The sequence below is a fragment of the Alosa sapidissima genome, chromosome 14, assembly GCF_018492685.1.
Source record: "Alosa sapidissima isolate fAloSap1 chromosome 14, fAloSap1.pri, whole genome shotgun sequence".
Lineage (NCBI taxonomy): Eukaryota > Metazoa > Chordata > Actinopteri > Clupeiformes > Clupeidae > Alosa > Alosa sapidissima.
The window spans coordinates 5,428,875-5,455,460 of record NC_055970.1 but is presented as its reverse complement, the minus strand read 5'-3'; the positions used below and the strand labels follow the sequence as shown (position 1 = coordinate 5,455,460).

The window sequence follows — 26,586 nt, the reverse complement described above, 5'->3', positions numbered from 1 at the left end:
GGGTGGAGTCCAATTATTCTAACATCCCATCTAAATGTCATACAAAGAGGTGGGACAAGTCTCATAAAAAACGAGTCACACTGATACATAGCCTATTTAAACAGTTAAAAAACCTTCTCTGTTAGTGAACATAATAATGTTGCCGTTTCATGGCTCATAGTTAGCAGATCTCTAGCCTGTCAACATTATAACACTTAGGCTACTTTTCACAGAGGGTAGAGGGATGTAAACATATTCGGTTACCCACATCTGTTTGCAAGGGTCATCCCCACACCATCAACAAATATAAACAAACAAAAAAACAAATAAAAATAATAAGGAATAATAATAATACAAGCCGGTGAATCCACAACTTTTCAAGCTACTGCATCCTTAACCACTACGCCACCACTGCCCTGGAAGAGGTTCCCAATGATTTAGTCAGAGTGCTGTCAATTCAGAGTGCTTAATTATTGCCATTTGTTTTTTTTGTTTTTAATAATAGGCATCGCCCAATATCCGAGAATATTAAGCCGATTAACAGGCAGTTGCATCTACGAGCAGCCCAGTTTTGTTATTGCTGTGAAACATGTGTGATGCATACTGCCCTGTGTTAACTAAATTACCAGCAGACTCCAGACAGAACCTTTGGAAGAGTACAGTACAACGCTGTTCCTGGGAGAGAAAACAGAAAGGCTTAAATTCTCATCATCTTATCATTCTTTATCATGCAAGCTGCTACCATCATACCTGTGCCGAAGAAAACTGCTCCATCCTGCTTCAATGACTACCGCCCCGTGGCACTGACACCCATCATCATGAAGTGCTTTGAGCGGCTTGTCATGTCACACATCAAATCCATTCTCCCCCCACCCTGGACCCCTTCCAGTTTGCATACCGAGCCAAACGGTCCACAGAGGATGCAATCGGCTCTGCCCTCCACCCAGCCCTGGACTGCTGTATCTGCCTCAACCCACCTGGAAAAAAGAGACTCATATGTGAGATTGCTGTTTATAGACTTCAGTTCTGCATTCAACACCATAATACCACAACAACTCATCTGCAAACTTGACAAACTGGGACTCAGTACCTACCTCTGCAACTGGCTACTGGACTTCCTCTGTCAGAGGCCTCAAGTAGTACGTGTTGGCAACAATATCTCAAGCAGCATCACACTGAGCACGGGGGCCCCTCAAGGCTGCGTGCTCAGTCCGCTGCTCTTCACCCTGCTGACACATGACTACACTGCAACCTACAGCAACAACCACATAGTGAAATTTGCTGACGACACAACTCTGGTGGGTCTCATCACCAATGGCGACGAGACTCAATACAGGTTGGAGGTCGACCTTCTGACCACGTGGTGCAGGGACAACAACCTCTTGCTGAACGTCAGCAAGACCAAGGAGATTGTTGACTTCCGGAGAGGTCACACCCAACACCTGCCACTGACCATCGACGGTGCTGTGGTGGAGAGAGTGAGCAGCACCAAATTCCTGGGGGTGCACATCAGTGAAGACCTCTCCTGGACCACCAACACTGCATCACTGGCGAAGAAAGCTCAGCGCCGCCTGTACTTCCTGCGGAAACTCAGGCGAGCAAGTGCTCCACCAGCCATCATGACCACATTCTACCGAGGCACCATTGAGAGCATCCTCTCCAGCTGTATCGCTGTGTCGGGCGGAAGCTGCACTGAATACAACAGGAAAGCCCTGCAGTGCATAGTGAACACAGCTGGAAGGATTATTGGTGCTTCACTCCCCTCCCTGAAGGACATTTACACCTCCCACCTCACCCGCAAGGCGACCACAATTGTGAGTGATGCAAGTCACCCCGCTCACAATTTGTTTGATCAACTGCCCTCTGGGAAGAGGTACAGAAGCCTGCGCTCCCGCACCACCAGACTCACCAACAGCTTCATACACCAGGCTGTTAGGATGCTGAACTCTCTCCCCCCTCTCCCCCCTCCACCCTCAGCTACATAACATCCTGGACTTTGGACCCACAATGGCTGCCTTGCACTACTCCACTTGCACTACTCCACTTGTACACTTGCACACTTTGCAACTTGTTGTCCTGAAAACACTTCTGAACACACTTCTGCTGCTCTTACATAACTTGCACCACTATGCCACTTGCATACTTAGGTCAAACAGAACTACCTCAGCCATTTATTGGCCTGATTTTTGCACTATTATATTGACTGTCTACTGTATGCACAATTGCACAATTTCAACTCAAAATTTCTTCATTGTATGTGCCTTCTTATTTTTACTTTTTATATTGTTTACTTGAATGTTATGTTTGTCTGTGGACCTAATTGGTAAAATATGTCTTGTCTCCACCGTGGGATAGTAGGAAACGTAATTTCGATCTCTTTGTATGTCTTGACATGTGAAGAAATTGACAATAAAGCAGACTTTGACTTTGACTTTGAAATACAGGGGGAAAAAACAGCCAAACATTGGCAGCATATATCGGCCATCGGCTAACCCTGATTTCTAAGATCGGCATCAACCATAGAAAAACCCACATCGGTTGACCTCTACTGTAATGGTACTGCTGTATCTGCCTCAGCCCCCTCTTCTCACCCACTCTTCATTGCCATATTACAACATCCTGTCAAGATGCATTATTGTGCATTTTGTAGGAGTCAATGTTACCATTGACAGTTGCCGCAAGGGGTGATTGCATTTGCTCTTTCCACTCCCCCTCCATGTTTTGTATGAGAGGAAAACTCTCCAGTTCATGAGGTTGTAATTGTGATTCATAAACACCTTAGTTAGTGGTAAATAAGGGGCAATAGACATAGCCGTCAAGTCTCTGTTGTGATGCACTGTATAAGTTGTATCAATGGGGCACTGGAACCCTGTGCCTAGAAATGCTCTCGGCTGCTTCCATTCTTTTAAAATGTCTCTAGGCAATGTGAATTACATTCTGAGCCAGTTAGCACAACATTCAGTAAAGTGTCCAGTGTGACTCCAGCAATAGCTTTGCATTCAGATAGCCTTCCGTATGCTGTGCAACAGTCAACTCACGGTAATCTGAATGTGATTGCTCCCATTCCTGTGAAAGGCATCATTCATGTGCTTGGTGGATAAACTGGACTGCTTGTTTGAGATGAGCCTAATAAATGCATGCATGAGAGATCAAGGCTGCTGTTAGGGTATGCAGTTTCCAGCTCACACAAGTTGAAAAAGAGAGCAATATCTTTTGGGGACGACTAGTAACAAGTGCATACTTTAAAATGAATAACTGTATTTAATAAATATTTTTTTCAGAGCGTTTGGTGTTGACAGGAACAGACCATGCCATGACTGCCTATGTTGGTCAAGAGGTCATTCTGAGCTGCTTTGTGGATTCCCATATTCCCCCTGAAGAGGTGTCCTGGACAAAGGTTGATTCAGATAAAAGCCAAAAGCTAGTTTTACTTTTTCAAGACAATGTAACGTATCAAGACTCAGCACATGCAAGTTACCAAGGCAGAACAGAGTTTTTCAATGCAGAGATTCCCAAAGGCAACTTCTCACTGAGATTGAAGGATGTCAGGACTGAAGACAAAGGGGAGTACATGTGTCAAGCCTACAGTGGTCATCTATCAGCCAACACCACTGTTGTTCTAGAGGGACTGGGTAGGTGCTCACTCGAAAATGTAGAACATTTAAAAAATAAAAAAAAGATTGAATCTCTTTTTTGAACTCTTCATCTTACATATTTCAGCTAGAATATGGATATCTATCTATTTATCTGCCAGGTCTAAAACTGTTAGATGATGTTGCAAGTGTGTGTGTTGAATACAATTAATTCAAAAATGATGTATAGAAATGATCAGAATCCAAAAAAGACTCAAAGATCAGTTTATGACCCAGAATTTAATTGTCTATTAATAAGATTTTCCCAAATGTGCATGACAATACTTAAAATGTATATGAGAATTGAAATATAGATTAGTTATGAATTGCTATAGCTGTGATTCAACCACCCTCTCCATCTCCATACTATCTCCATAGGTCTGTCCTCTATGCACATACTGATATTAGCATTGTGCTGCGCTGCCGTTATAGTGGCACTGGTCGTTTCTGCTTTGATCCTTGTGGATATCAAAGGTAAGTTATAATACTGTTTACTTGTCTGTTTTTATTTACTTTGAACCCAATTAGATGTTGTCTGAAGCTCATTTAAATCCAATCTGGGCATAAAGGTGTGTAATTTGTTATCCCAGATGAACTTTATTGACCCACCTAATGTGCTCAGTTGGTGGTGACATGCTAGCCAGTTTGTTAGGCCCAATCAAATTTCAATAAAACCTTGGCAGAGGTCAGCACTGTCTGAGTTCCCTTGTAGCATTTTCGGTATACAGTAGTAGATAATAAACAAGCAGTCTGTTCACATAGTTCAGATGTACACATAATTGTTATGGCCATATGACTGGGCTAATGCATCTCTTGGTCAGTATTGGCGTGGCCAGACCAGAGGAGGCAACATGACCAGAGGAGGCAATATACATAATACAGCTTGTTGTGTGCACAGTTTATCAATGCATGTGGGCATTGATGAGAGGATAAGCAAAGGGTGTCTAATTTCATCGGAACTACTATAGGGCCCTATGAAATCTGTTTTATTTATTTTTTTCAGATCCCTTTTTTGTTTTTAATGTTTATTGAATACTAATGTCTAATGCAGGGGTCTCCAACACAGTGTTTGTGAGCACCAGGTAGCCCGCAGGACACCTATGAGGTGCCCGCAGCGCACCTTCTAAAAATAGCCAACAAGTCGCCTGCAGATATGTCCAATCTCTTGCACTCATCTCCACTGAAGTACATGATGGTAGGGCACTTGGTGTTGAGCTCAGTAAGAGACTCTCTCTTGTCAGTGAGAAGTGTCTTGTACTTGCTGAAACTTTTCTCACAGTCAACAGAACTGACAGGCAAGTATATGTAGGACATGACAATATTTGTAGTAGTCAGCAAGGTCCAAGGAAGCTGAGAGGCCTTCATTCTGACACAGTGTTGATACAGTATGTTGCCCACTCCTCACTAAACTCTGGAGATGGGGTCCTCAATGCCCACAGTGAGACATAGGCTTTAATCTGCCTTTCCATAGCAGGAGCCTGCCTGGGATCAAACACTTTCAAATGCAATGTGAAATCCTTTATGAAGTTGATCCAGCACATCCCTTTTCTTTTGTATGCTCATCTGGTTCAGCAGCTCATCAGTTTTGGCCCCAAAGCCATGGGCTTTGACTGTTCCATTAACTAAAAATGAACCAAGATCTTCCATGATGTTACATGCAGAGACTGCTACTGGAGTGTAGGTGTGCCCTTCAGAACCCTCAAAGCTGTGACCAGATTCCCACTCCCTTCAGAGATAAATGTCAATTTCAAGTGGAGTGCCTCTTGTTTGTCATCTGTTTCCACCAGCTCAGTGATATTTCTTACTGCCTGAGCGAAGACTTCTCAGCTAAGAAGAACTTGCGCAGGTGGACATGTTCAGCATGTTATTGAACTGATTCAAACCTATTCCACCTTGTATTTACTGGCTCAGAGGGCTACTTTGGGGAGGGGGGGGCAAGAGACCTGGAGGTAGACATCAGAAGACATCAAGGTCATACCTGGAGTCAGCTGGAACGACTGGCCCTAGATCGGGATGCCTGGAGAGCTCTTGTTGGCGCCCTATGTCCCAGAAGGGTTTACAGGCGGAAGTAAAAGTGAAGGGCTAACTTGGGCTGTATAGCCTCCTTTATTGTCAAGAAGTGCAACCATCTTCTTTTCCTTGCAGACTTTTTGAAGAAGGCAGACATAACCCACATCACTAGAGCTGTAGCCTCACTAAAGTATTTGTAGTGTTGCCAGGTCTCTTCCACCAAATTGATGGCATGACATAAGCAAGTTGTTTGGACACTGAGAGGCATGACTCCCTTTAGTTCTTGTTTGTAGGCTTTCAGACAGTATGATGCATTATCAGTTACCACTGCTAGAATGTCATTCAGGTTCAGTTGATTGGTATGAAGTGACTGCAGTGCTGCCTGTGACAATGTTGAGAAATTGCAGCTTTCCATGAAGATGACATCAGTCAGAAAGTATTTCCCCTCAGTACCTGTTGAATTAAATATATAAAAAAGGAAAAGTAAGTAATTTATACATGTATTTATCTATCTATATATTGTATTTATGTATTTATTTATTTATATTTGCTCCCAACTTGTAGGCTGGGTGAACACACCCTGATTAGATGGTGGTTTCTTTTCCACCCTGCAGCTCAGACTGGAAACTTGTACGCTTCCGTTCGCTTCCGTTATACGTGGGGACCAATCACAAACTGGCTTATCCACCTGGCGCGCTATTGGCAGGTTTAAAATGATGACGAGAGCCTGGAGTTTTCACGTCGCACTGTAAACGTCACCCGGTTCGTTGGTCAGATTGGTGAATGACTATCCAATTGTGTACAGAGTCATTTGAACTATGCCGTTGATCACGCCTCTTGTGCAGTAGAAAATACATAGTGGACTCCCCAGACCAATGTTCAATCTTAAAAGATTGAGGTTGGTCTGGTGAGAGCCAGACTACCCAACTTGATGAATGTAGTATCGCATTTATAGAAAGTGTATGTTAACACTAGCTATTGCAGAGTAATTCAAACTAAAAGGCTATGCTTTATTACTAAAATAAAAGCGAACTAATTTAATGGTCACCTATTACAATGTTGAGGACACTGCGATCTCAGTTGTCAGAGGTTTCATCGAAAACAATAAAGATGTTCTTGCCATGGATCTCTTGCAGCACTTTTTGTGTGCTGGTCAAAGACCTGCAGCAGGTGGGTCTGCATGAGGCTGCTCATGTTTTCTTGGAGTGTGCCTCCCTGCTTTGTCTGGCCCCCTACAGGTAACACCCAAATTCGTCGGACGTCAGTCATTTCTCTATGTCCTTCTAAACGGGATGTCAAAATCTACAATTTCACAAGTATTTATTATAGGTGGCAGTGACCTCTTGACGGGTTAAGCCGTGCATCTTCCCTCTTATCATATATACCGTATTTTCTGGTTCTGCGACTTATTGTCAGGTGCAACTTATATATGAAAATATATATAATTGAACATGTTTTTAAATGTTAATTCATATTAACTGACATGAACCCTATATGAAACGTTACTGTCTACAACTGCGAAAGACCGCTATAGGCTTGTGGAATGAGATCGTTGGCTTGCGACAAGTCAGACAGGTTTTCGGTGGGTTTGGGGGTGTCACCCCCAGGAAATGTATTAAACATTGTTATGTAAATGCACAAGTTCTGCGCACTTTCAGTCAGAGATTAGTGCTTGCACTATGCCTGAAACACCTAAATCCTTTGAGGATTTAAATGCATACTTAAATCCTCAAATTATGGCCGGGATTCTATTTACAGCCGGGCCTCAGATTAGGACAAATAAAGGCCGGTAATAATTGTCTACATTGTTTCAATTTAACTCATAAAAGAGCTCTTCTTAATTAGTTATAAAAGCTGATAAAATGATGATCTGCAGAATCACTATGATCAAACACTAGCTTTTAAACACAGAAATGCCCTTGTCCCATATAAACGGTAATCAGAACACCAAAGAATACGTTTATAGTAAAGTTTACAGCGGGGAAAATAAGTATTGAACACGTCAACATTTTTTTCAGTAAGTATACTTCCAATGAGGCTATTTGCATGAAATTTTCACCAGATATTACTATTAACAGCATTAAAGAGTGCTGCTCTTCCTATGAGCAATTACAAAAAAAAAAAACTAATACACATTAAAACTTCCTACAAATGCAAAATTATTGAAAGTGATGAACTAAGGGCATATTGTCAGTAACAGTCCTCATTTCGTAGAACTATCTGCTTTGCTTGTGAATGAAGTTGTAGCCTACATTCCATTGTTCAATGTGCTTGTTGAACGATGCTGGCAAGCATGTCCCTATTGGTTTCCCTGTAATAAAACTAAAGCATGTACATCCAAGCTCTCAAATTGGGTGCAGGATGAAATGGGCAAATTAAAATAAGTGAAGGAAGTCCGCTACACCAACAGCTCCAAATAGAGTTTTATGTAATGTTTAGGGCGTTAGCCCTAATCAGACAGTTTCCCCGTCATCGCGTCATCTCGTCTCGTTGACTCTAATTCTAATGTTCTAATCTTAGCCGAGGTGCTGCAGGTAGCTGCCTTCCAATGACGTTGTCTAAGCTGTTAGATTTATAGAACATCTACTTCTGCGTAATAACATGGGCGATTTGAGGAAACGCAACATAATTCACAAACGAAACAGGCACATTTCAACAGCAAAACAGAGTTTGCCATCATTGCGAGAAGTCACCAAATTTGTTGCTAGTCTCTAGACATTTTCTGTCGCTAGGGATGGTCAAAAGTCACTAAATCTAACTTGGCAACACCACCTCTGATAAAGCCTGCTGTTTACTGTTCTGCTCACCCCACCTCCAACTCGCGCGACACGAGACTCCGGCTGAATTGGCCAATGACGACCGTGGTGATGAGAATGCAAACCAGAACTAGGTCCTAATGAGTTGAAGTATAGTTACGAGTCGGCTTTTATCAATGCGGAGACTTTACACGTGATACACATGAACCGATGCACACTTTTGCCATCGATGCAACCGATTCATACCGATGTACCGATACAAATCGGTGAATCTTACCACCCCTACATGGGGATGAGCATGGGGTGTCAAGGGGCTATACACTGTAGTTTGCGGGTCCTTCATCACACTTTACAGCAGTCCTACCCACGTTTATTCATCCTCACTGCAAAGTGGTTTTGAGGCAGGAAATCAGGGAGCTGATGGAAAAGCACATCATCCAGCCAGTTTTTGCAGATGACATAGACAGGTTTCTACAGCAGCATACTGACAATAAAACTCCACAAGAACCCCTTTGAGTAGAAGCATAATCTTGGTGTCAAATGAAAGCTAACCCTCTGGAGTTTCTAGATTGCATGTCAGTAGACACAGAAGACGACTAGCTAAATTGCTATTACATCCGGTGTGCCAGTTTATCTGGTGATCATGTTGACTCGTGACATTTACATAAAATCAGTGTGAATATTCAACAAAGCCCTGCCTACTTCTTAACAAGGCTCTGCTCTGCCTCCACCCCCAGAGAGGTTGTCATTTCCACGTGGTGTTTGCAAAGTGTGACAACACAATATGAGAATCTCAGATAAACTGTCGTGGCCCGACAACCACTTTTCTTTCAGGGGGATTCACCACCCAGCATGTAGCAATTTGTTTTAGCTAGGCTGTTTCCCTCACAGGAACGTTTAGGACCCCCAGACCATAGGCACCACAGACTCAGAAGTGCAAACCATGATATTTATTAAGGGCCAACACACAACCTTCAGACAGTCAATCTGCAGCAGGGGGGGGGGGGGGGGGGCAAATCACAGCAAGACACACAGGTGACCAAAAGGAGTTCTTAGTATAGATTAGAATAAATCATGTCACACAGCAACATTTCACTACAGAACACTCAGGGCTAAATTCCACCACACGGCTAACTATAACAGCACAGCAAACCCACAGTGCATTATGACCCACTGCTGCAGCCCTCTAGCGATCCTCTTATGGGCAGGCGACACATAAAATAGACATACAGAAAAGAAAACAAAATACCATAAATCTGGGGGGAATCAGCTGGCTCTGCCACAACCCACTGCTGAATCCCCCAAAGAAAAGCAGCAAAACACAAACCAAACAAAGTCAGTCCTCCCAGCAGGTATCCCCAAACCAGTCTGTCTGCGGCGGCCCGCACTCAACTGTCCATCAATAGTCCAAAACGGCTTTATGACGATGGAAGCGCGCAGCGCCGCTCCTCGCGAACGCTCCCTCTCTTGCTCCGATCAGCCGGTGATGACGCGCAACCCGGAAGCAGCACACAGCAGCAGCAAGCCGTCTGGAGAAGACAGAGGGAATTCTCAGGGCAAAACAGGCAAAACATGGCTGAATCCACGCACACACACACAACAACGATGGACACGGTTACTTTCCTTTAGATGCAGCAAGAACGCCAAATCTCTCGTCAGCCTCCTCCGAATCCACCGCTCGTCCTCTCGAGGAACTGCCGCCTGAGAAGGAAGTAAACAAACACTAAGCGACTATCCGAGCCCGTAGCTAGCCCCAGTCACTCACTCAGAATTCTACCGTTCCTTTCAAGGTGTGTGTCAGTCGTTCCTCAGCAGTTTCAGTCAGGCAGCTCCAGGGTCCTCCGATAGGCGATCACCAGGACACAAACACAGGAATCTGGACAACCAGACAGAGCCACCACCGCATTCCCCTGGTACAGTGCGTCCCGTAGCTCTTCCCCCTTCCCGCAGTGTCCAGCCTGTTTTTATTGGGAAGCCAGCCAATCCATGTGTCCAAGCCGAGTGCCCACCAGCCCAATCCCAATTGCACACAGCTGGCTGTCAATCTTGTTCATCAACTCGTACGCATCATTCCTCCCCCAAACCCACATATAATAACCATAACACCCACAGTCCATTGTAAGTCCATGAATATACATACAGTTTTCCAGTTAATAATAAAGTACACGTTACCACTACAGTACATAAGTCCATCTGTATACAAACAACAATTACATCTCTTTTTTCCCCAGACACGACACTCCCCCCCCATTAAAACATGGTCGTCCCGACCATCTACTCAAGATATCTGGCTGGTAATCTCCCCAGGTTTGCCCTCTGAGACCGCCGAGGGCCAGCCGGAACCTCACCCGGCTCGCCACCTCCCACCCCATCTGGTTCTGGGAGGATGTCTCCTTCGGCCTCCCCAGGCCCCGGAGGAGCCACCAATCCCTCCGGCGCTAACTCAGGGGGTGCTATCCGAGGGTTCTCTAAGGGAAGCTGCCCTGGCCACCCCAGCACCCGCCCACTTCCACCCAAGCCTGGATTCGTAGTTGCCCCTCCCCCTCGCCCACCTGCGGTCTCCGGAGGTCGTAATCCACATCCAGGTGGACAAACTCTGAGGTGGCGGCGATGCAGAGTACGGAGTGGCCCCTCCTGGCCTTCGGGACGGATCTGGTACACAGGCCCCTGTGGATCCGGCTGCCTGACCACTACCTGGGGACGGGGATCCCAGTATGGCCCCAACTTGCCATGGGCCCGTCTTCTGAAGTTCCGTACCAGGACCCGCTCTCCTGGCACCAAGGGCAGTGCCCTCAGCCGGCGCTGATGTCGTCGCTGGTCCTGTTCTTGCCTCTGTCCTGCATGCCTCTGGACCTCCTGGATGGCTCTCGCCAGCCTGCGCCGATGTCCTTGTAGCCACTCCACGCTGCTGTTGTCATCCACTCCCCATGCCTGGTCCACAGGGAGTCGGGGATGGCGACCAAACAGGACGAAGAAGGGGGCCAGCCCAGTACTGCTGTGTGGGGTGCTGTTGTAAGCCTGGACCAGGTCAGGCAGATGCTCACTCCATCTCTGTTGCTCTGCGGGTGCTAGGGTATTCAGGAGACCAAGTAAGGTCTCGTTCCAGCGCTCGCAAGCCCCGTTCCCCTGGGGTCTATAAGGGGTGGTGCGAATCTTCTTGCACCCATAAGTCCTGCACAGCTCTTGAGTGAGGTCCGCCTCAAATGCTGGACCCTGGTCTGACAGCAACCTCTCGGGACAGCCATACCGCTGGAAAACTTCCTTCCACAGGCACCGGGCGGCCGTCTCCGCAGTCTGGTCTCTTGTGGGAACTGCGAAGGCATAACGAGAGAACAGGTCGACAGCCACCAATACATATGGCCGTGCATCCGCGGGTCGCCCTAATGACAGGAAGTCGACCGCCAGAACTTCCCACGGATAGCACGTTTTGATATTGCACAAAGGTGGGTACTCACTGAGACCTGGAGATCCAATCAGGCATGTCGGGCACTCCTTCTCCCAGGCCCCCACATCCTTCGTCAATCCTGGCCAGAAGAACCGGAGCTGGAGTGCCTTCAACAACCGCTTCCCCCGGGCGTGCCCCAGAGCCTCGTGGTAGTCCCTCCACACTGCCCGACGCAGGATCTGTGGCACCACCACAGCAGTAGAGTCATCCCCCGGTGTGTGGTACAGCAACACCCCCTCCCGTACTTCCAGCCTCCCCCAACTTTTAAGCAACCCCTGGGTGGCCGTCGGTAGGTCCTTGGAGTCAGGCCTGTCTCCGGACAACTGCCACTGTCTGACCTGGGCCAGCTCTGGGTCTTGCCCCTGCCGTTCAGCCCAGTCGGTGCCTTCCCAGGCCCTGGTCTCCCCCACTATAGCCGGCCTAGGCTGCCGCGAGAGGGCATCCGCATTCCGATGTTCTACCCCGGGCTTGTGCTATAGGTCAAAATCAAAGGAAGCCAGCTGGCCTGCCCAACGCTGTTCCACTGCTCCTAGCTTGGCCGTCTTCAGGTGCAGGAGGGGTCGATGGTCGGTAAATGCTGTAAACTTCATGCCCCAAAGATAGTCCTTGAACTTTTCTACCACTGCCCACTTAAGAGCCAGTAACTCCAACTTAAAGGCGCTATAGTTGCGGTCATTCTTTTCAGTGTCCTGCAGGCTGCGACTGGCATATGCTATGACCCTTTCTTTGCCCCCCTGCACCTGAGAAAGTACTGCCCCCAAGCCCTGGAGACTGGCATCCGTATAAAGGCGGAACGGCAGAGCGTAGTCAGCATAGGCCAGCACTGGGGCCTTCAGTAGGGCCCCCTTCAGGCCTTCCAAGGCATCCTGGCATTCGTCGGTCCACTGAACTCTTGCCGCATTGACCCCCTTCAGCAAGGCATGTAGAGCTGCTGCCTGCCTAGCGAAGCCAGGTATAAAGCGCCTATAATAGCCTACAAACCCCAGGAAGGCCCTTACCTCCTTGACCGTGGTGGGTATAGGCCAGTCTTGCACCACCGCTGTCTTCTCAGGGTCAGTGGACACTCCGCCCTTGCCGACCACATGGCCCAGGTACTTAACCGAGCGTCGAAAGAGACTGCACTTTGCTGGCTGGAGTTTCAGCCCATGGGCCTCTAGTCGAGTGAACACCTGCTCCAGATGGGCGGAAAAATCAGGTGAGAACACAATCACGTCATCCAGGTAAATGAGCAAGAAATCATGCACCTTATCGCCCAGACAACGCTGCATTAACCTCTGGAAGGTGGCTGGAGCGTTACATAGCCCATTGGGCATACGCTCAAACTGATAGAGGCCCATGGGCGTAGCAAAGGCAGTCTTCTCTCGGTCATCCGGGTGCACCTCCACTTGCCAGTACCCACTGGCCAAATCGAGGGTCGAATACCAGGCAGCCCCCTTCAGGCCAGTAAGGGACTCCTCTATCCGGGGTAGGGGGTAGGCGTCCTTGTGAGTAACATCGTTCAAGCGCCGATAGTCCACACAGAACCGCCACGCACCCGTTTTCTTTCGCACAAGGACTACTGGGGCCGCCCAGGGGGAGGAGCTGTCACAGATCACGCCCCCCTCCAACATTCCTCATAGCAGCTCCTTCATCTCCGGATACAGGCTGGGGGGCACCGGGCGATAACGTTCACGGATGGGTGCAGCACAACCCGTCGGAATATGATGGTAAACGGCGTCGGTCTTGCCATAGTCTTCCTCATCTCTGGCAAAGACCCTCTGCCATCGTTCCAACAGATTGCACAGCTGTTCCTGCTCTTCGGGTGTAAGACCCTCTCCCTGCTCCCCCAGAGAACTCAGATGTTGTGGCAGCGCGTGTCTGACTGGGCGAACTTCGACCTCCACGACACGCTCCCCCTGGGGGCGCAGCACCAACTCGTTAGGTAGCTGCACGGCATCCGGGTCAACCCTTTCAACACTGGCCAGTGGGCGGCATATGGGAAGTTCCACGGGGTAGGTGTGGAGGTTCCAAACACGGAGGGGCACTCGGCCGCCCTGTACCCTGGTCAGGACCCGACCGATGCACCACTCCTGGTGGCCCCCTCGGAAATCTTCCACGATGACCTGGTCCCCATCTCGCAGCTGGCCCCGTGGCACCTCAGCCCAGACAACACTCTCCGATTGGGGCTGCAGCATGGACGACCCTGTAGTGCATGCCCGTGCTGTAGGGGGTGCCTCCAGGCGGCTTCTGGCTACCTGCACCCTCCGGCAAGTAGCAAATGCTTGGTTCCAGGCGACCTGGGCAGGTGGGGGAAGTGTCGACACGAAAAGTGAGCGATGCACACTGCCACGTTCTTCCAGGACCTTCCAGCAGTGTTGGATCACATTCATGCCCAGGATCCCATACGATGCAGGTAGGTGTCAGTCCTCAACAATGACCACCCCCCTCTGAGGGACGACCACTCCAGCTACGGTGAAGTCTAGCAGTACATACCCCACATAGGGCAACTCCAACCCATTTACTGCTTTGAGAGCGAGCCAGGGAAGTTTTGCTGCATCCTGCATCTTCACCCCTTGCACACTGCGCTCAAACAGAGTCTTACTAAATAGGGTGACCTGAGAGCCAGTGTCAATAATGCAGGTCACTGGACGACCTGCAGCCAGCACCTGTACCTGAGGGCTGTCTCCGACCAAGGCTTCCCGCATGGGGAGGTCTGTTCCTCCAGGTCCCACAGTTGGCAGAACAGCACGGCTGGAGACGGCGGGGTCTGATGGGGGCGGCTGCCGATCTGGGCACTCCCTGCGCATGTGCCCGGGTCTCCCACAGTGCAGACAGATAGGCCTCCCTTGTTCGTCCCAACGGGCCACTGCTCCCGGACCCTGGCGTTGTCGTCTCCTTGGGGGACCACCAGAGGTTGTAGCCTCCTCTCCTCTGGTTGCGGCTCCCTTCCGCAACTCTCCCAACAGGGACTCGCGGAGCTCCTGGACCTGTTTGCGTAGTTCCAGGAAGAGTTCATCCTTTAGGGTGGTCTGCCACTCACCTGGTTGAGTTGGTGTGTCACCAGGGGGGGCATCCCGGCCACGTGGAGGTGGGACGTACGTCTGACGGGCCCCCACCCCCTCAGGGCCCTCTTCCGCCGCGCCCTCCCTCTCCACCTCACGGACTTCCTTGCAGGCATCCACAAAGGAAAGGCCAGGGGTCCGCCGGATAATCCGTTGCAGTTCCCTCTTGGCAGGGCCCACCAGCAAACCGGCCGCCAGTTGGCTCCGTAAGGTGTCATCGTCTTCCCCTGGGGTCGGCTCCTTCGCTCGCCACCTAGAGTGACACTCACGGAGACGCAGGATGAACGAGCCCACCCCCTCCCCGGAATGCTGCCTGCATGTAAAAAAGGCCCCCCTCAACTCAGCTAGGCTAGCCTCATGGCCATATAGCTTTTCTAAAAACCCCAAGATCTTATCTGCGGTGTCTTTTTCATCGTCTTTTAAGAGGTCCACCTCTCTTTTGGCCTCCCCTGCTAGTGCCCCAATCACTAAATCAACCTGCTGTCCATTATTAAGTGTTAAGGCCCTAAGACAAACTTCAATATTCCTTTTCCACTCACCAAACTGCTCACACTTATCTGCACCAAACTTTGGGATCCATGGGCCCCCGGCAAACCAGGGGAAAAACCCTGGGACAGCACCTGCTTGCCGTGGCGCCGCCCCTAGATTTGGTGCTGGTTCTACGTTCTGGTCATCCATGTTGCTATGATTTTTGAGTGCTTAAACTAACATATATAGTGGTCTATTTAGTGGTGTATGTGCTCTGACTAAGTTTGTGTGGCATATAAACCACAATTCGTGTTTATACAAGTGCCACTCCAAACACAAAGACGTGGACCTGATTCTCGAATGGTCCTCATTTAAATAAAGTTAAACTTTGGCCAACTTTGTTTCGCCTGACTCGGCGATTCGCTTTCATTTCGCCCAACCAGGGCAAATTTCGTCTCTCCATTCAACCTCAATGAGAGCGACGCGGAAACACACCGTTAGACTTGTAAATATTGTAGAAAATACAAGTAATCTGACTCCATTGAATTAGTAAATCACCTACAATATCACTAAACAGTTTATAAGCAAATGGTAGGCGCAATGGCATGGCGCACCAGGAGTTATATGAATGGTATATGAAGGAACATTTTATCACTGCAATAAATACTTAATGTTACAGATGTCAAGTAAACTGACAAAGAGACAAAACCAAAAGTTTCAAAACTGTAACTCATAAATGAAATTACTGGTTAGATACAATCTAAGGAGAAGAAACTAGGAAAACCTGTATGGAATGAGATATAAAAACAAAAACAAATCTGAGACAAAAGAGTGAGAGAAATGGGAAGGAAAAGGGTAAAAGAATAGAGGAGCAAGAAAAAAAGAGAAGAGGAAAGAACAAAATAAACCCATCCCTATGCATTTGCCATCAGCCAATTCCTACAGAACTATGGCACATATCAGACTGCTGTCCACATAACAACGATCAATTAGAGACCAAACATGAATATGTTTCATTAATACACAGTACAATTGTACATACTTGAAATATCACTCATCTTGATGCTCTCTGTGACCCTGGTGAAGAGCCAGATGATCTAAGGATGCAGGAGATGCAATCAAGGCCTTGGGGGCTTGATATAATCAGTAGATGGATGCAAACAGTTCAATTTGGGAAGTTGTGGTGTGACTTGCCTTTTGGCCACCCGGGCAAATAATTCCATTGTCCATTTAGCTGGATGTAATCATTCTCAGGGTAGATTTAGCCTTATAGTTCCACCTGGGATGCACGGTCAGTGTGCACAACTGCCAGAGGCTACTAGGTCTCCTCTCAGCTGCAGTGCCACTTGGCCTGCTGGCCATGTGCAAGCTTCAGGCCTGGCTCATCAGCCACTGTGTTCACCGTTTCTGCCAAACACAGCTTTCTGACACTCCCCTGACTCACTGCACACAGGCATGCCATTGGGCCAGGTGAGCCACAGGCGCTTAGTGTCCACAGATGCCTCTCTACATGGATGGGATGCCCTGTACGAGGGCCAACTGGCCAGCGGTGTGTGGAAGAGCAGCACAGAGGCACCTACACAACAATGTCCTGGAGCTGGACACAGTGCTCCTCGCACTGAATCATTTTTGCCCCCGGCTGTCCGTTTGTCATGTTCAGATCAAAACAGACAATGTGGCGACAGTGGCATATAACAACTGTCAGGGTTGCTTACACTCCATCTGGCAAGGAGACTGTATTTTGGGCATCTGTTGTCACTATGTTCAATACACTTGCCTGCATGGTGCACAGAACATCGGCATAGATTTTTTGTCCAGGGGCTGCCTGCACCAGTCAGTATGGCGCCTGAACCCTCAGATTATGGTAGACATTTGGAATCGCTTTGGTGCCGCACAGGTCGCCTTCTTCACATCTACAGAAACCACCCACTGCAAACTGTGGTTCTCGATTCACAGGGAGAACCTACCGCTGGGGCTGGATGTGTTTGTGCACACGTGGCCATAAATGTTCCTGTACAGTGTACACAGCTCATGATCCTCCCAGCTCTGCCAGACAAGGTATGTGCGGATGGCCACTGGTGATACAACTAGCTCTTTATTGGCCGAGCCAGCTATGGATGCCACACCTCAGGTCAATGTTGTGCAGGCTGCCAATGTTTTTGCCCTGATGTCCAGTAGGAGGACATATGGCTAAACAAACTCTGCCCTGTGAGAGTGCTACGTGCCTACTCCGCATGAACTTCCCCCCTGTGCAAGATGGAACAACAGTTTGTCTGCTATGGGACCCAGACAGTTGGCTGTTCATGTTTTGATAATGCAGTACCATGTCACTTTGGAATAGAGAACACCAGTAACGCGCTATGTTTAAATGCACAGAGTTGGTGTATGATTTAAGACGACACTATCCTTTTGAGATTCACACACTGCATGAGTAAGCACACAGTGCTCTGCATTAAAGTGCACTGATGGAAGTACAGCAGTTGGGACAGTGAAAAGGTGAAGAATGAGCAGAAACTGTTTTATCTCCTTTAACCATTTTTTTCCTTTATCAATTTTTATTTACTTGCCTTTATTTTCTCTTTCCTGAAACAAATAATCAAATCTGCAATTCCCTATGCGACAATGTGGATGTGGAGCAATATGGATCTGATTGGTCAGCAGTTGGCTGTTGTAGGCTGTGGCTGTGTGGATATTGTTAGCCCAGCAGTTCATTCCTGGTCTTGTACTACCACCTAGTGGATAAAAAATGCAACTGCATGAATAACACTCAAATAAGCTATTATTATTTAAAGACTATTTTATTTACAGTATAACTCTAATCTCAAATCTTAACTAACTCAGTTAAAATTAAATCAGTTAAAATCAGTTTAATAGAATATACATTCCATCGATAAAACCTTCTTGCCTGGCAGGCTTAAGTTGTGGTACAGTTTGGGCTCCTGCCATGCATTAGGTACCCTTTGTCAGTGTAGGAAATTGCTGTTTTCAGAAGTGGAATTGCTAACAATGTAGTTAGGAAATGGCTTGGGGTGCCACATTGTCTGAGAACTGTAATATTATACGGAAAGGAAATCTTGGAATTTCCATTGAACAGCTTGGTGGAGGAGGTCAAATGTGCTAAGACCAGCCTAGAGATGACTCTCTCACAATCCAAGGATCCAGTCGTCAAGAACACTGTCCCAACCATTAAAACCGGTCGAAGGTGGAATCCAAGGGAAGCAGTGAAGCATGCTCAACGTGCACTGCAAAATCAGGATATTGTTGGTCAGGTGCAGAATGAAAGAGCAGGACATGGTCTTGGTACCAGTTGGAAAGCATGGGGTAAGTCCACACAGCTCAAGAGAAGAGACAGATGCTGACCAGCTTTGTTTTTGAACAAGAAGAGCCAACTAGACATTCAACAGCCGTGTCTCAAGCAAAGCAAGGACAATGGATGAAATGGCATGATGTTGAGAAGAAGATCAGCTGGAGAGAGCTATATGGGCCATGGATGCTAATTGCATTAAATTCATTGTAGGAGCCACTTCTTCCAACACCACAGAACCTCAGTCAATGGGTGGGTGAAAATGGAAGTCATACTGTAAGCTATATATGGGTCATGGCTCTTTAAAGCATATTCTTTCTGGTTGTAAAAGTAGCCTGACTCAAGGTTGCTACACCTGGAAACATGAGGTTTTAAAATGACTGTTGGGTTTGCTTGAGAGCAAGAGAGTTGATGCCAGCAAATGACAGGGACTGTGGAATTTTGTTTGTATGTGAGGGGCAGAAAAGTGGCCATCGGGCAGATTCAAGCAATACAGGAGGATGGGGCAAAGCGCGGCATTGGAAACTCCTGGTGGATGTTAGAAGGCAACTGCAGGTTCCACAGTGTATTGTTGTCACTGCTTTGAGACAAGGATATGGTTTTATATTCTGGGACTGAGGAAGCCTTTGAGAGGAAGAAGTCAAAGTATGCAGAACTGGTAGAAGAGGCAAGAGAACTTGGCTAGCAATCACACACAGCCAAGTCACAACACACACTTATGCTAGATTTTGGTTTTCGAGGACGGTCAGTGAAAAGTGCTGTAAATCAGCTATTGGAGGTTGCTGAAAAAGCAAACAAATGGCTATGGCTGAGGCACTCACAGACTACTTGGGAAACACCCGTGAAACACCCATGAAGGAAGGTGCTAGATAACCCCGGTGAAATGCTCTTGAAGGCTGTTCTGGTGGTGATGTTTTTGCCCAAAGGTTGATTTGGTAAATCTTTGACGGAAAATAGGCTTGTTTGTAGATTGGCCGCTGTGTGAAATCCCTTACCCTATAGCACTAGCAGGAGGGACAGAAAGCGAGTGTGAGAGAGAGATAGGGTGGGTTGGGGAAATGACCGTGGGTCGGATTCAAACCCGGGTCCCCATGGGTGGGCATTTACAGTAAACCCAAGTGTGGTCCGGATGCTGCAGTCACCTGTGCCACAGCTCTGCTGGGTCATGATGTTTGACCATTTTGAGATGGTAACCAGTAGCTTGTGTGGTATGGAGCCATATGAATTCACCAAGCCCAGCCACTGCACTGATGAGTTACCCTTGTTCTCTCTGGCATCTTTGATGAGCTGTCTGACCACTCCCATGTGTTCCAAACATCCTGAGATGCATGTGATGCCACCCTTCTGGACTGATGTGTTGATGAAGTTCGTTAAGAAGCTACAGAGGCGATTGGAAGTGACACTGACGTTTTTGGTTTTGAAATTCATCTGTGAGATGATGCAGAACTGATCAATCTGCTTGAAGTTCTCCCCCTTTTGGGATCAAGACACCTTCAGCAGCTCCACTGGGCTTCTCCTGGTTACCCAAGTGACGTTCAACAGGTCCATCAAGCGAAAAAAAGGAGGAAGGACATGCACATCCCCAAACATATACTGGTTACAGAGAAAAAAAAAAAATGTTGGATAAAACAAGTAGAAAAATAACTTGCACACCAGAAAGAAACTCCCATTAATAATGTAATGTGTGTGACGTTTCTTCAGAATGCTTGGAAGCAGCTTTTTAACCTTCTAACACTGTTTCGGTCAAAAATGACCGATTTACACATTCCCTGTACCATAAATATAGCATTTTTCATCAGATTGCCTCAAGATCTTATGATATCCTTCACAAAAGGCTTTTGAACACAGAATTTATTGTGACTACTTTCTTTGAATGTTGAGTGATTTATTCAACTTAAAACACTTTTTTGTTCACGGTCAAAAATGACCGCCATAGGAAATGAATGGGAAAGAATATAATTTTCATCCAGGAGATAAAAGACATCTCCTTACACACACTCCTACAACTTACCACCAATGTTCCCACACACATGCATGCATTCATACACACACAGAAGCACACACACAAACAGACACACATAAAGTACACACACATGTACTGTACACCCACTCACAGACACACACACACTCAGTACATGTTGTCAGTTTATGTTGTCATGTTGCCACTTGTGCGTGTGAACCACCAATGTTCGCACACATATGCATTCACGCACATGCAGAAACACACCCACCCACACACACACACATGTACACCCACTCACACACACACACACACACACACACACAGTTCATGTTGTCAGTTCATGTTGCCACTTGTGCATGTGAACCACCAATGTTCACACACATGCATGCACGCACACAGAGACACACACACACCCCACACACACACAAACAGACACATACTGTACACACACATGTAGACACACACACACACACACACAGTTGATGTTGTCATGTTGCCAAATGTGCATGTGAACCACCAATGTTTGCAAACACATGCATGTACGCACTAACAGAAACACTCACCCACCCACACACAAACAGACACACATACACACATTTACACCCACTCTTTCTCTCTCTCTCTCTCTCTCTCTCTCTCTCTCTATTCTATTCTATTCTATTCTATTGTAGCTATAGCTATGTTAAGACCAATGTTTCCTCAAGTTGATTATGATTACTTATTACGTAAGCTCTCAGGGATACCTAGCCCTATGACTGCTACTGTTTACCTGTAAGTGAGTGCTGTATACTGTATAATATAACAAAACATATATGCAATTTTTGGTGTAGTGACAACATACAACATTTGTTTTTTCTTATCTACAGATGTAAGCCAAAGAGCCTTGATAATGCACTATGTGCTGGTCTTTGCTCCAAGTATCTTAATGTTCACTGCATTTGTGCTGTGGGGCGTTATTGAGGGTAAGTGTTGTCATATTATCAAAAATGTATTTACATTTAATACATTTGCCCACTCATTTATTAAGGATGGTTTGAATTTTAGTGTTGTAATGATCTCTTGTCTCTTGTCTGTAATTGTAGGATTCCTGGGTGAGGTGGTTACCTGCTCAACTGTCAACCTAATTCGTTTCATTTTACTATTCAAGACATGTCTATATCAGGAGAAACTCCCAGGTTTGAGGATTATTTTGTTTGTTTGGTTTTGGTAGTTCATAATTCAGCAGTTAATTCTGCAGTTTCAGAATTATCAAATTTTCATCATATACATGAACCGGAACCCACTCCTTATTTCTCAGTACATGATTTTCATGAACAAGATGTATAGGCTTGTCATTTATATAGCAGGCAATTATAACAACTCATATCAAGATTTTTTCAGGAAATTGCTTACCATTAGTTTCAAACTCACTATCTAATATACTGATATTCTTAGTTTAGAGGATGATATTGATTTAATTATCTTGGGGTATGATTTCCTTCTATATTCTTGTGCTGATAGTCTCTCTTGGCTTTAGAATTTTACAGTGTTTACATCTGACAATAACCTAATGTGGTCCCTGTTCCTACAGAAATGATTAAGACCATCATCAAGACTGGTTTTTTCTTTGAGTACTTCATCGTTGTCAGCGTTTTGTATTTTGGTAAATATCCAGACACTTTCTGTGTAGTATGTATGACAGACCTGAATCGAGACTAATTGTAAGAGGTGTGCATGGTTAGTCAAATAACTAGTTAACCATTCTGGTCAATTACAAATATTTAATATCCCTGTTTGGTTATTCTATAGGCTAATGCACAAAATCATCATATCATATAATCACCATACTCACAGAACATTGATTGATTGATTAACTTTATTGATCCCCAAAGGGGTAACTAGTTTGCTACACTGGACAATATACTGTACAGCAACAGGACAGCAACAAGACAATGACAAGTACAGTACAATGTACAACATACAACATACAACAAGACAAGTAGTACCATGACAAGTACAATGACAAGTACAGTACAATATAGAACAAAAAACATACAACAAGACAAGTAGTACCATGACAAGTACAATGACAAGTACAGTACAATATAGAACAAAAAACATACAACAATAAATATATAATAATGGCACCATGCACAGATAAGAGTGCAGTCACCACCACAATATCACTGATAAGTGACCAACATGTGCAAAATGCAATGTACAAAGTACCATTGTGTCAGAGAAATTACGATAAAAACAATTAAATCAATGCAGATCATTCTGAGATACCCAGATACAACACAGCAGTAGTCTGCCGTTCATGTTGAAAAGCCTGAGTGCTGCAGGAACAAAGGACCTCCTAAGCCTTTTAGTAGAGCATCTGGGTAAAAGGAGCTGCTGACTCCTACTGTACCACTCTTTACAAAAACGCCATGGAGAGGATGGTCCTCCCGCAACAGAACACTCTTAAGCTTCCTCATGGTTCTCTGCTCTAATAATGAACCCTGCTTTTTTAAGGACTTAACCTGTTCCTGTCATTCACTGTCAGACTGCCGCCCCAACAAACAACAGCATAAAAAAGGACACTTCCTAATCTGGACTTGGCCTTCTTGAAAATATTACTGCTGTTTATCTTCCAGTCCAGTTTGTTATCCTCATGATTACCCAAGTATTTGTATGAGGGGACCACCTCAACTGACTGTCCTTTAATCAGGATGGGGTTTACTTTTTTCCATCTAACCAACTAGCAGAGACATCAGAACATTTCTGTAAATGACAAGAATCAATGCTGTGCCTGCATTCAGCAGTGTACAGTATAAAAATTTAGATAACACTGTACCATGGTGCTCCTATGTTTGTGGTGATGGTATCAGACATGGTGCCATGTAGCATCACATACTAAGGTCTACTTGTGAGGTAATCAGTAATCCATACAACAGTAGCTCTAATAAGGTTAAAACTGAGTAGCTGTCTGGTTAAAATATGTGGCTGTATTGTATTAAAAGCGAAAAGTCAAAGAACATTATTCTGGCAGATGCAGCATTTAGCTACAGATGACTGTGCACCATTTGTAAGGGCAACATGAAGGAAGTCCACATTTGGATGTTGTTGATGATGAGATATTGAGGAAAGGTTCAGGTAGGCTCACAGTTTCAAGATGAGCTTTGCAAAGCACCTTAAGACATGCTGTATGTTATGGAAATATATCAATTGAATTGCATTTTTTACAGTAAATAGTGATTCCCATAATGTCAGAGATAATGCCACAGCTAGTGTTGAGATGAATGTGTAATCTGATGGGGTTTGTATGCAGTTCTAACAAGTGCAGGATAGGGGAGAAAATCCAAACAGAGGGATGTAACACTTTCACCAGGGCCTCAGCAGTTTGTTTAATCAAACTAGGTACCTGCACCTGCATGTGAGCCGTAATTTATCAATTGTGTAGAAAGGTTTCTAAATTCCATATGTGTAATATTTAGAATGTGCGTAAGTAAAAAAATAATCTGTATTTATGAAGCGTGCACACACTGGTCATGCGTACACCAGTAAGGAATCAGAATTTATAAATCCCCCACCTTCTAAACCATCATGCTTGTGCACACTCTGGGGCAATTATTTTTTGTGGATCCTTGATGCAGATATGCTGTAGTACTCAAAGGATTTAGCATATATTGAACCAAGACACGTGGACATAAATCTCAAATCTACAATAAGGTTCCACAACCATTTCTGATGCTAATAAGTCTTCAGTATGACCATATCTCATATTGAGAAAAAAAATATGGAACCTCGATCTAAGTGCAGATCCGAACTGAGTGAAATATTATGGTAGATGGGCATGAGTTCATTACTGCAGTGTGCACCTGGCCCATACTATCCATGTTGATTCAAACGCACTACAAGAATGAATCATGTGATGATGATCATGAATGAAACCTCTGTTGGATCTAGTAGACCTAGTATCCATTAAAGGTTAATTTCAAACATACACAGGAGAGGTGTTAGATTCCTTATGCCAGTGGTTCTCAAACTTTTTCTGTCATTCCTCACTTTTGAGGTGGGGAATTTTCAAGCCCCACCTGAGCCCATCATCCCGGCAAAATGGTAACGTTAAAATATTATTTTGCATTTTACTGTCTTGGTCCACTGGATCTTATTTTAATTTAATTAATGTCTGTCTGTTTATGACTCCTTTGTTTGTGTGTGTATTTTGTTTTGAATCTGTCAAAAAAGAAAGGCATTATTTAAGCATAAAAAAATCCTCCTGTTCATCGCGCCCAACCTGTCATGTCTCTATTCCCCACTAGTGAGGCCCGCCCCACACTTTGAGAAACACTGCCTTAAGCTATAGACAGGTTTCCTGTTTACCAACAAAACTAGACACTCAGTGGCCGGCCACAATGTTGTAAACTTAACCTAATAGTTGGCTGCTGTAAGCTACAATCGTCATTTTTTGTATACCCCTGCTGTCTCAATGATGATAACATCTCATTTTTAGAGTTTATTTTAGAGTTTGTCGCTCATTTGCATTATTAATATAACATTGTCTTTTGGTGTTTTTGGCATTTTTGGCGAAGACATGCATTCCTTTAGGGATATTGAACATTCTCTAACCATCGTGATTTCGAATGGTGCTGTTTTCAGCACAAAAACTCATTGTAATCTTTTCATGGAAAGCACTGCTCTATGCTGTTCTATGGTGCTTTCTGCCCTGAAGTTGCACACACATGTTTTCGTGACATTGCATAGAAATCCATGTATAGATAGTAGATTTATAGCAACCTTTTTCGGCAAAAAAACATCTCCAACAGAGCAGCCTTTGAGAGCATTTTTAATAGATAAAAGATTATTTTTAGATTTGTTCTGGGTTTCTCTAAATTGGCTTTTTCATTCAACCTTAGGTGTTATATCTTGCTCACAATGTTTCTTCAATTTTCTCAGACTCCTGTCACGCTCTCCCACACACTTTAGTTTACTGACACAGTTATATGAGATACAGAATTGGCTTATCAACTGGAGGGAGGAACAAACCAGTGATCTACATGGGGAAACTGTCTCTGGGCCCAATGAATCTTAGTGACTAAAGTCTTTCATCATTTCACACACATTTAACCAATGTGTGTAAGAATGCTAAGATTCATTGTTCACCGGGAAACGGGGACAATGTCTGAATTGGCTGTAATTTGCCGTAATGGACAATGCCATGAAATCTAATGTTAATCATTTTGTATTTCACCACTGTTGCTTGTCTGCTTATCTAAGCCATTTTAAGATATGCTGTCTATAGAATTCTGACTGCAATTTACCCTCATATCAGTGCCTTTCATATTTCTTACACAATGCTAACACACAGTTGGGTTTGTGTGTTACACACACAGTTATGTGTTTGTAATTTCAAAATGCTTCGTTAGGCTGTTGGTGCACCTGGACAACATTGATGGATAATAATACTGAGACGCACTGTCTAAATACACATACACAATTTGTCATTTTTCTCCTAAGAAATGTTATCTAAACACTGCCCAGTGTATCTCAGCCTTAATGGTCTTAATAGTTTGACAGCTAATGCAGTAACAGCTGTTGAAAGATAAAAATCCCTTATGTCTCTTATGAAATGTCCCTCTTCATTTCAGTCATTTTCTTTAATGTTTGGAGTATTGAAAGAGAGAGCAAAGCCATGGCTTTCATGGGCATCATGTATGGATCATCACTGCATATGGGCATAAAAGGTTTCTTTGGTGGAGGTAAGGGGAAAATGTATGAAATTATAGCAGGCCTCTGTCTACTTACATGCTCACCAACAGATTACAGTGCTGTTCATAGAGAATACTTATGGTGCTGTTAAAATGTAATTGTTGGAAGTGAATGTTTTGCTATAATAATGGTGAGACCAATTGAAAAACTAACCTGTCTACATACATTTTCTAATTAAGGGGGTGATTTCATGGAAATCATGGATTTGTTTTACTTGTTCAACATGTCTTTTCTGTCTCGCACGTTCAGTGAAAG

General features: G+C 45.3%; 1 protein-coding gene across 1 annotated transcript in view; it reads left to right on the top strand.

Moving 5' to 3' along the window:
* LOC121681697 overlaps nt 1–26,586 on the top strand; it is a 32,318-nt gene that overhangs the window by 2,503 nt on the left and 3,229 nt on the right. Inside the window, exons 3-9 of the mRNA XM_042061594.1 lie at nt 3,261–3,611; nt 3,990–4,085; nt 21,465–21,560; nt 21,681–21,773; nt 22,169–22,240; nt 26,211–26,321; nt 26,511–26,585. Coding sequence (XP_041917528.1) covers nt 3,261–3,611; nt 3,990–4,085; nt 21,465–21,560; nt 21,681–21,773; nt 22,169–22,240; nt 26,211–26,321; nt 26,511–26,585 — 894 coding nt within the window. The remainder of the gene's footprint in view (nt 1–3,260; nt 3,612–3,989; nt 4,086–21,464; nt 21,561–21,680; nt 21,774–22,168; nt 22,241–26,210; nt 26,322–26,510; nt 26,586) is intronic.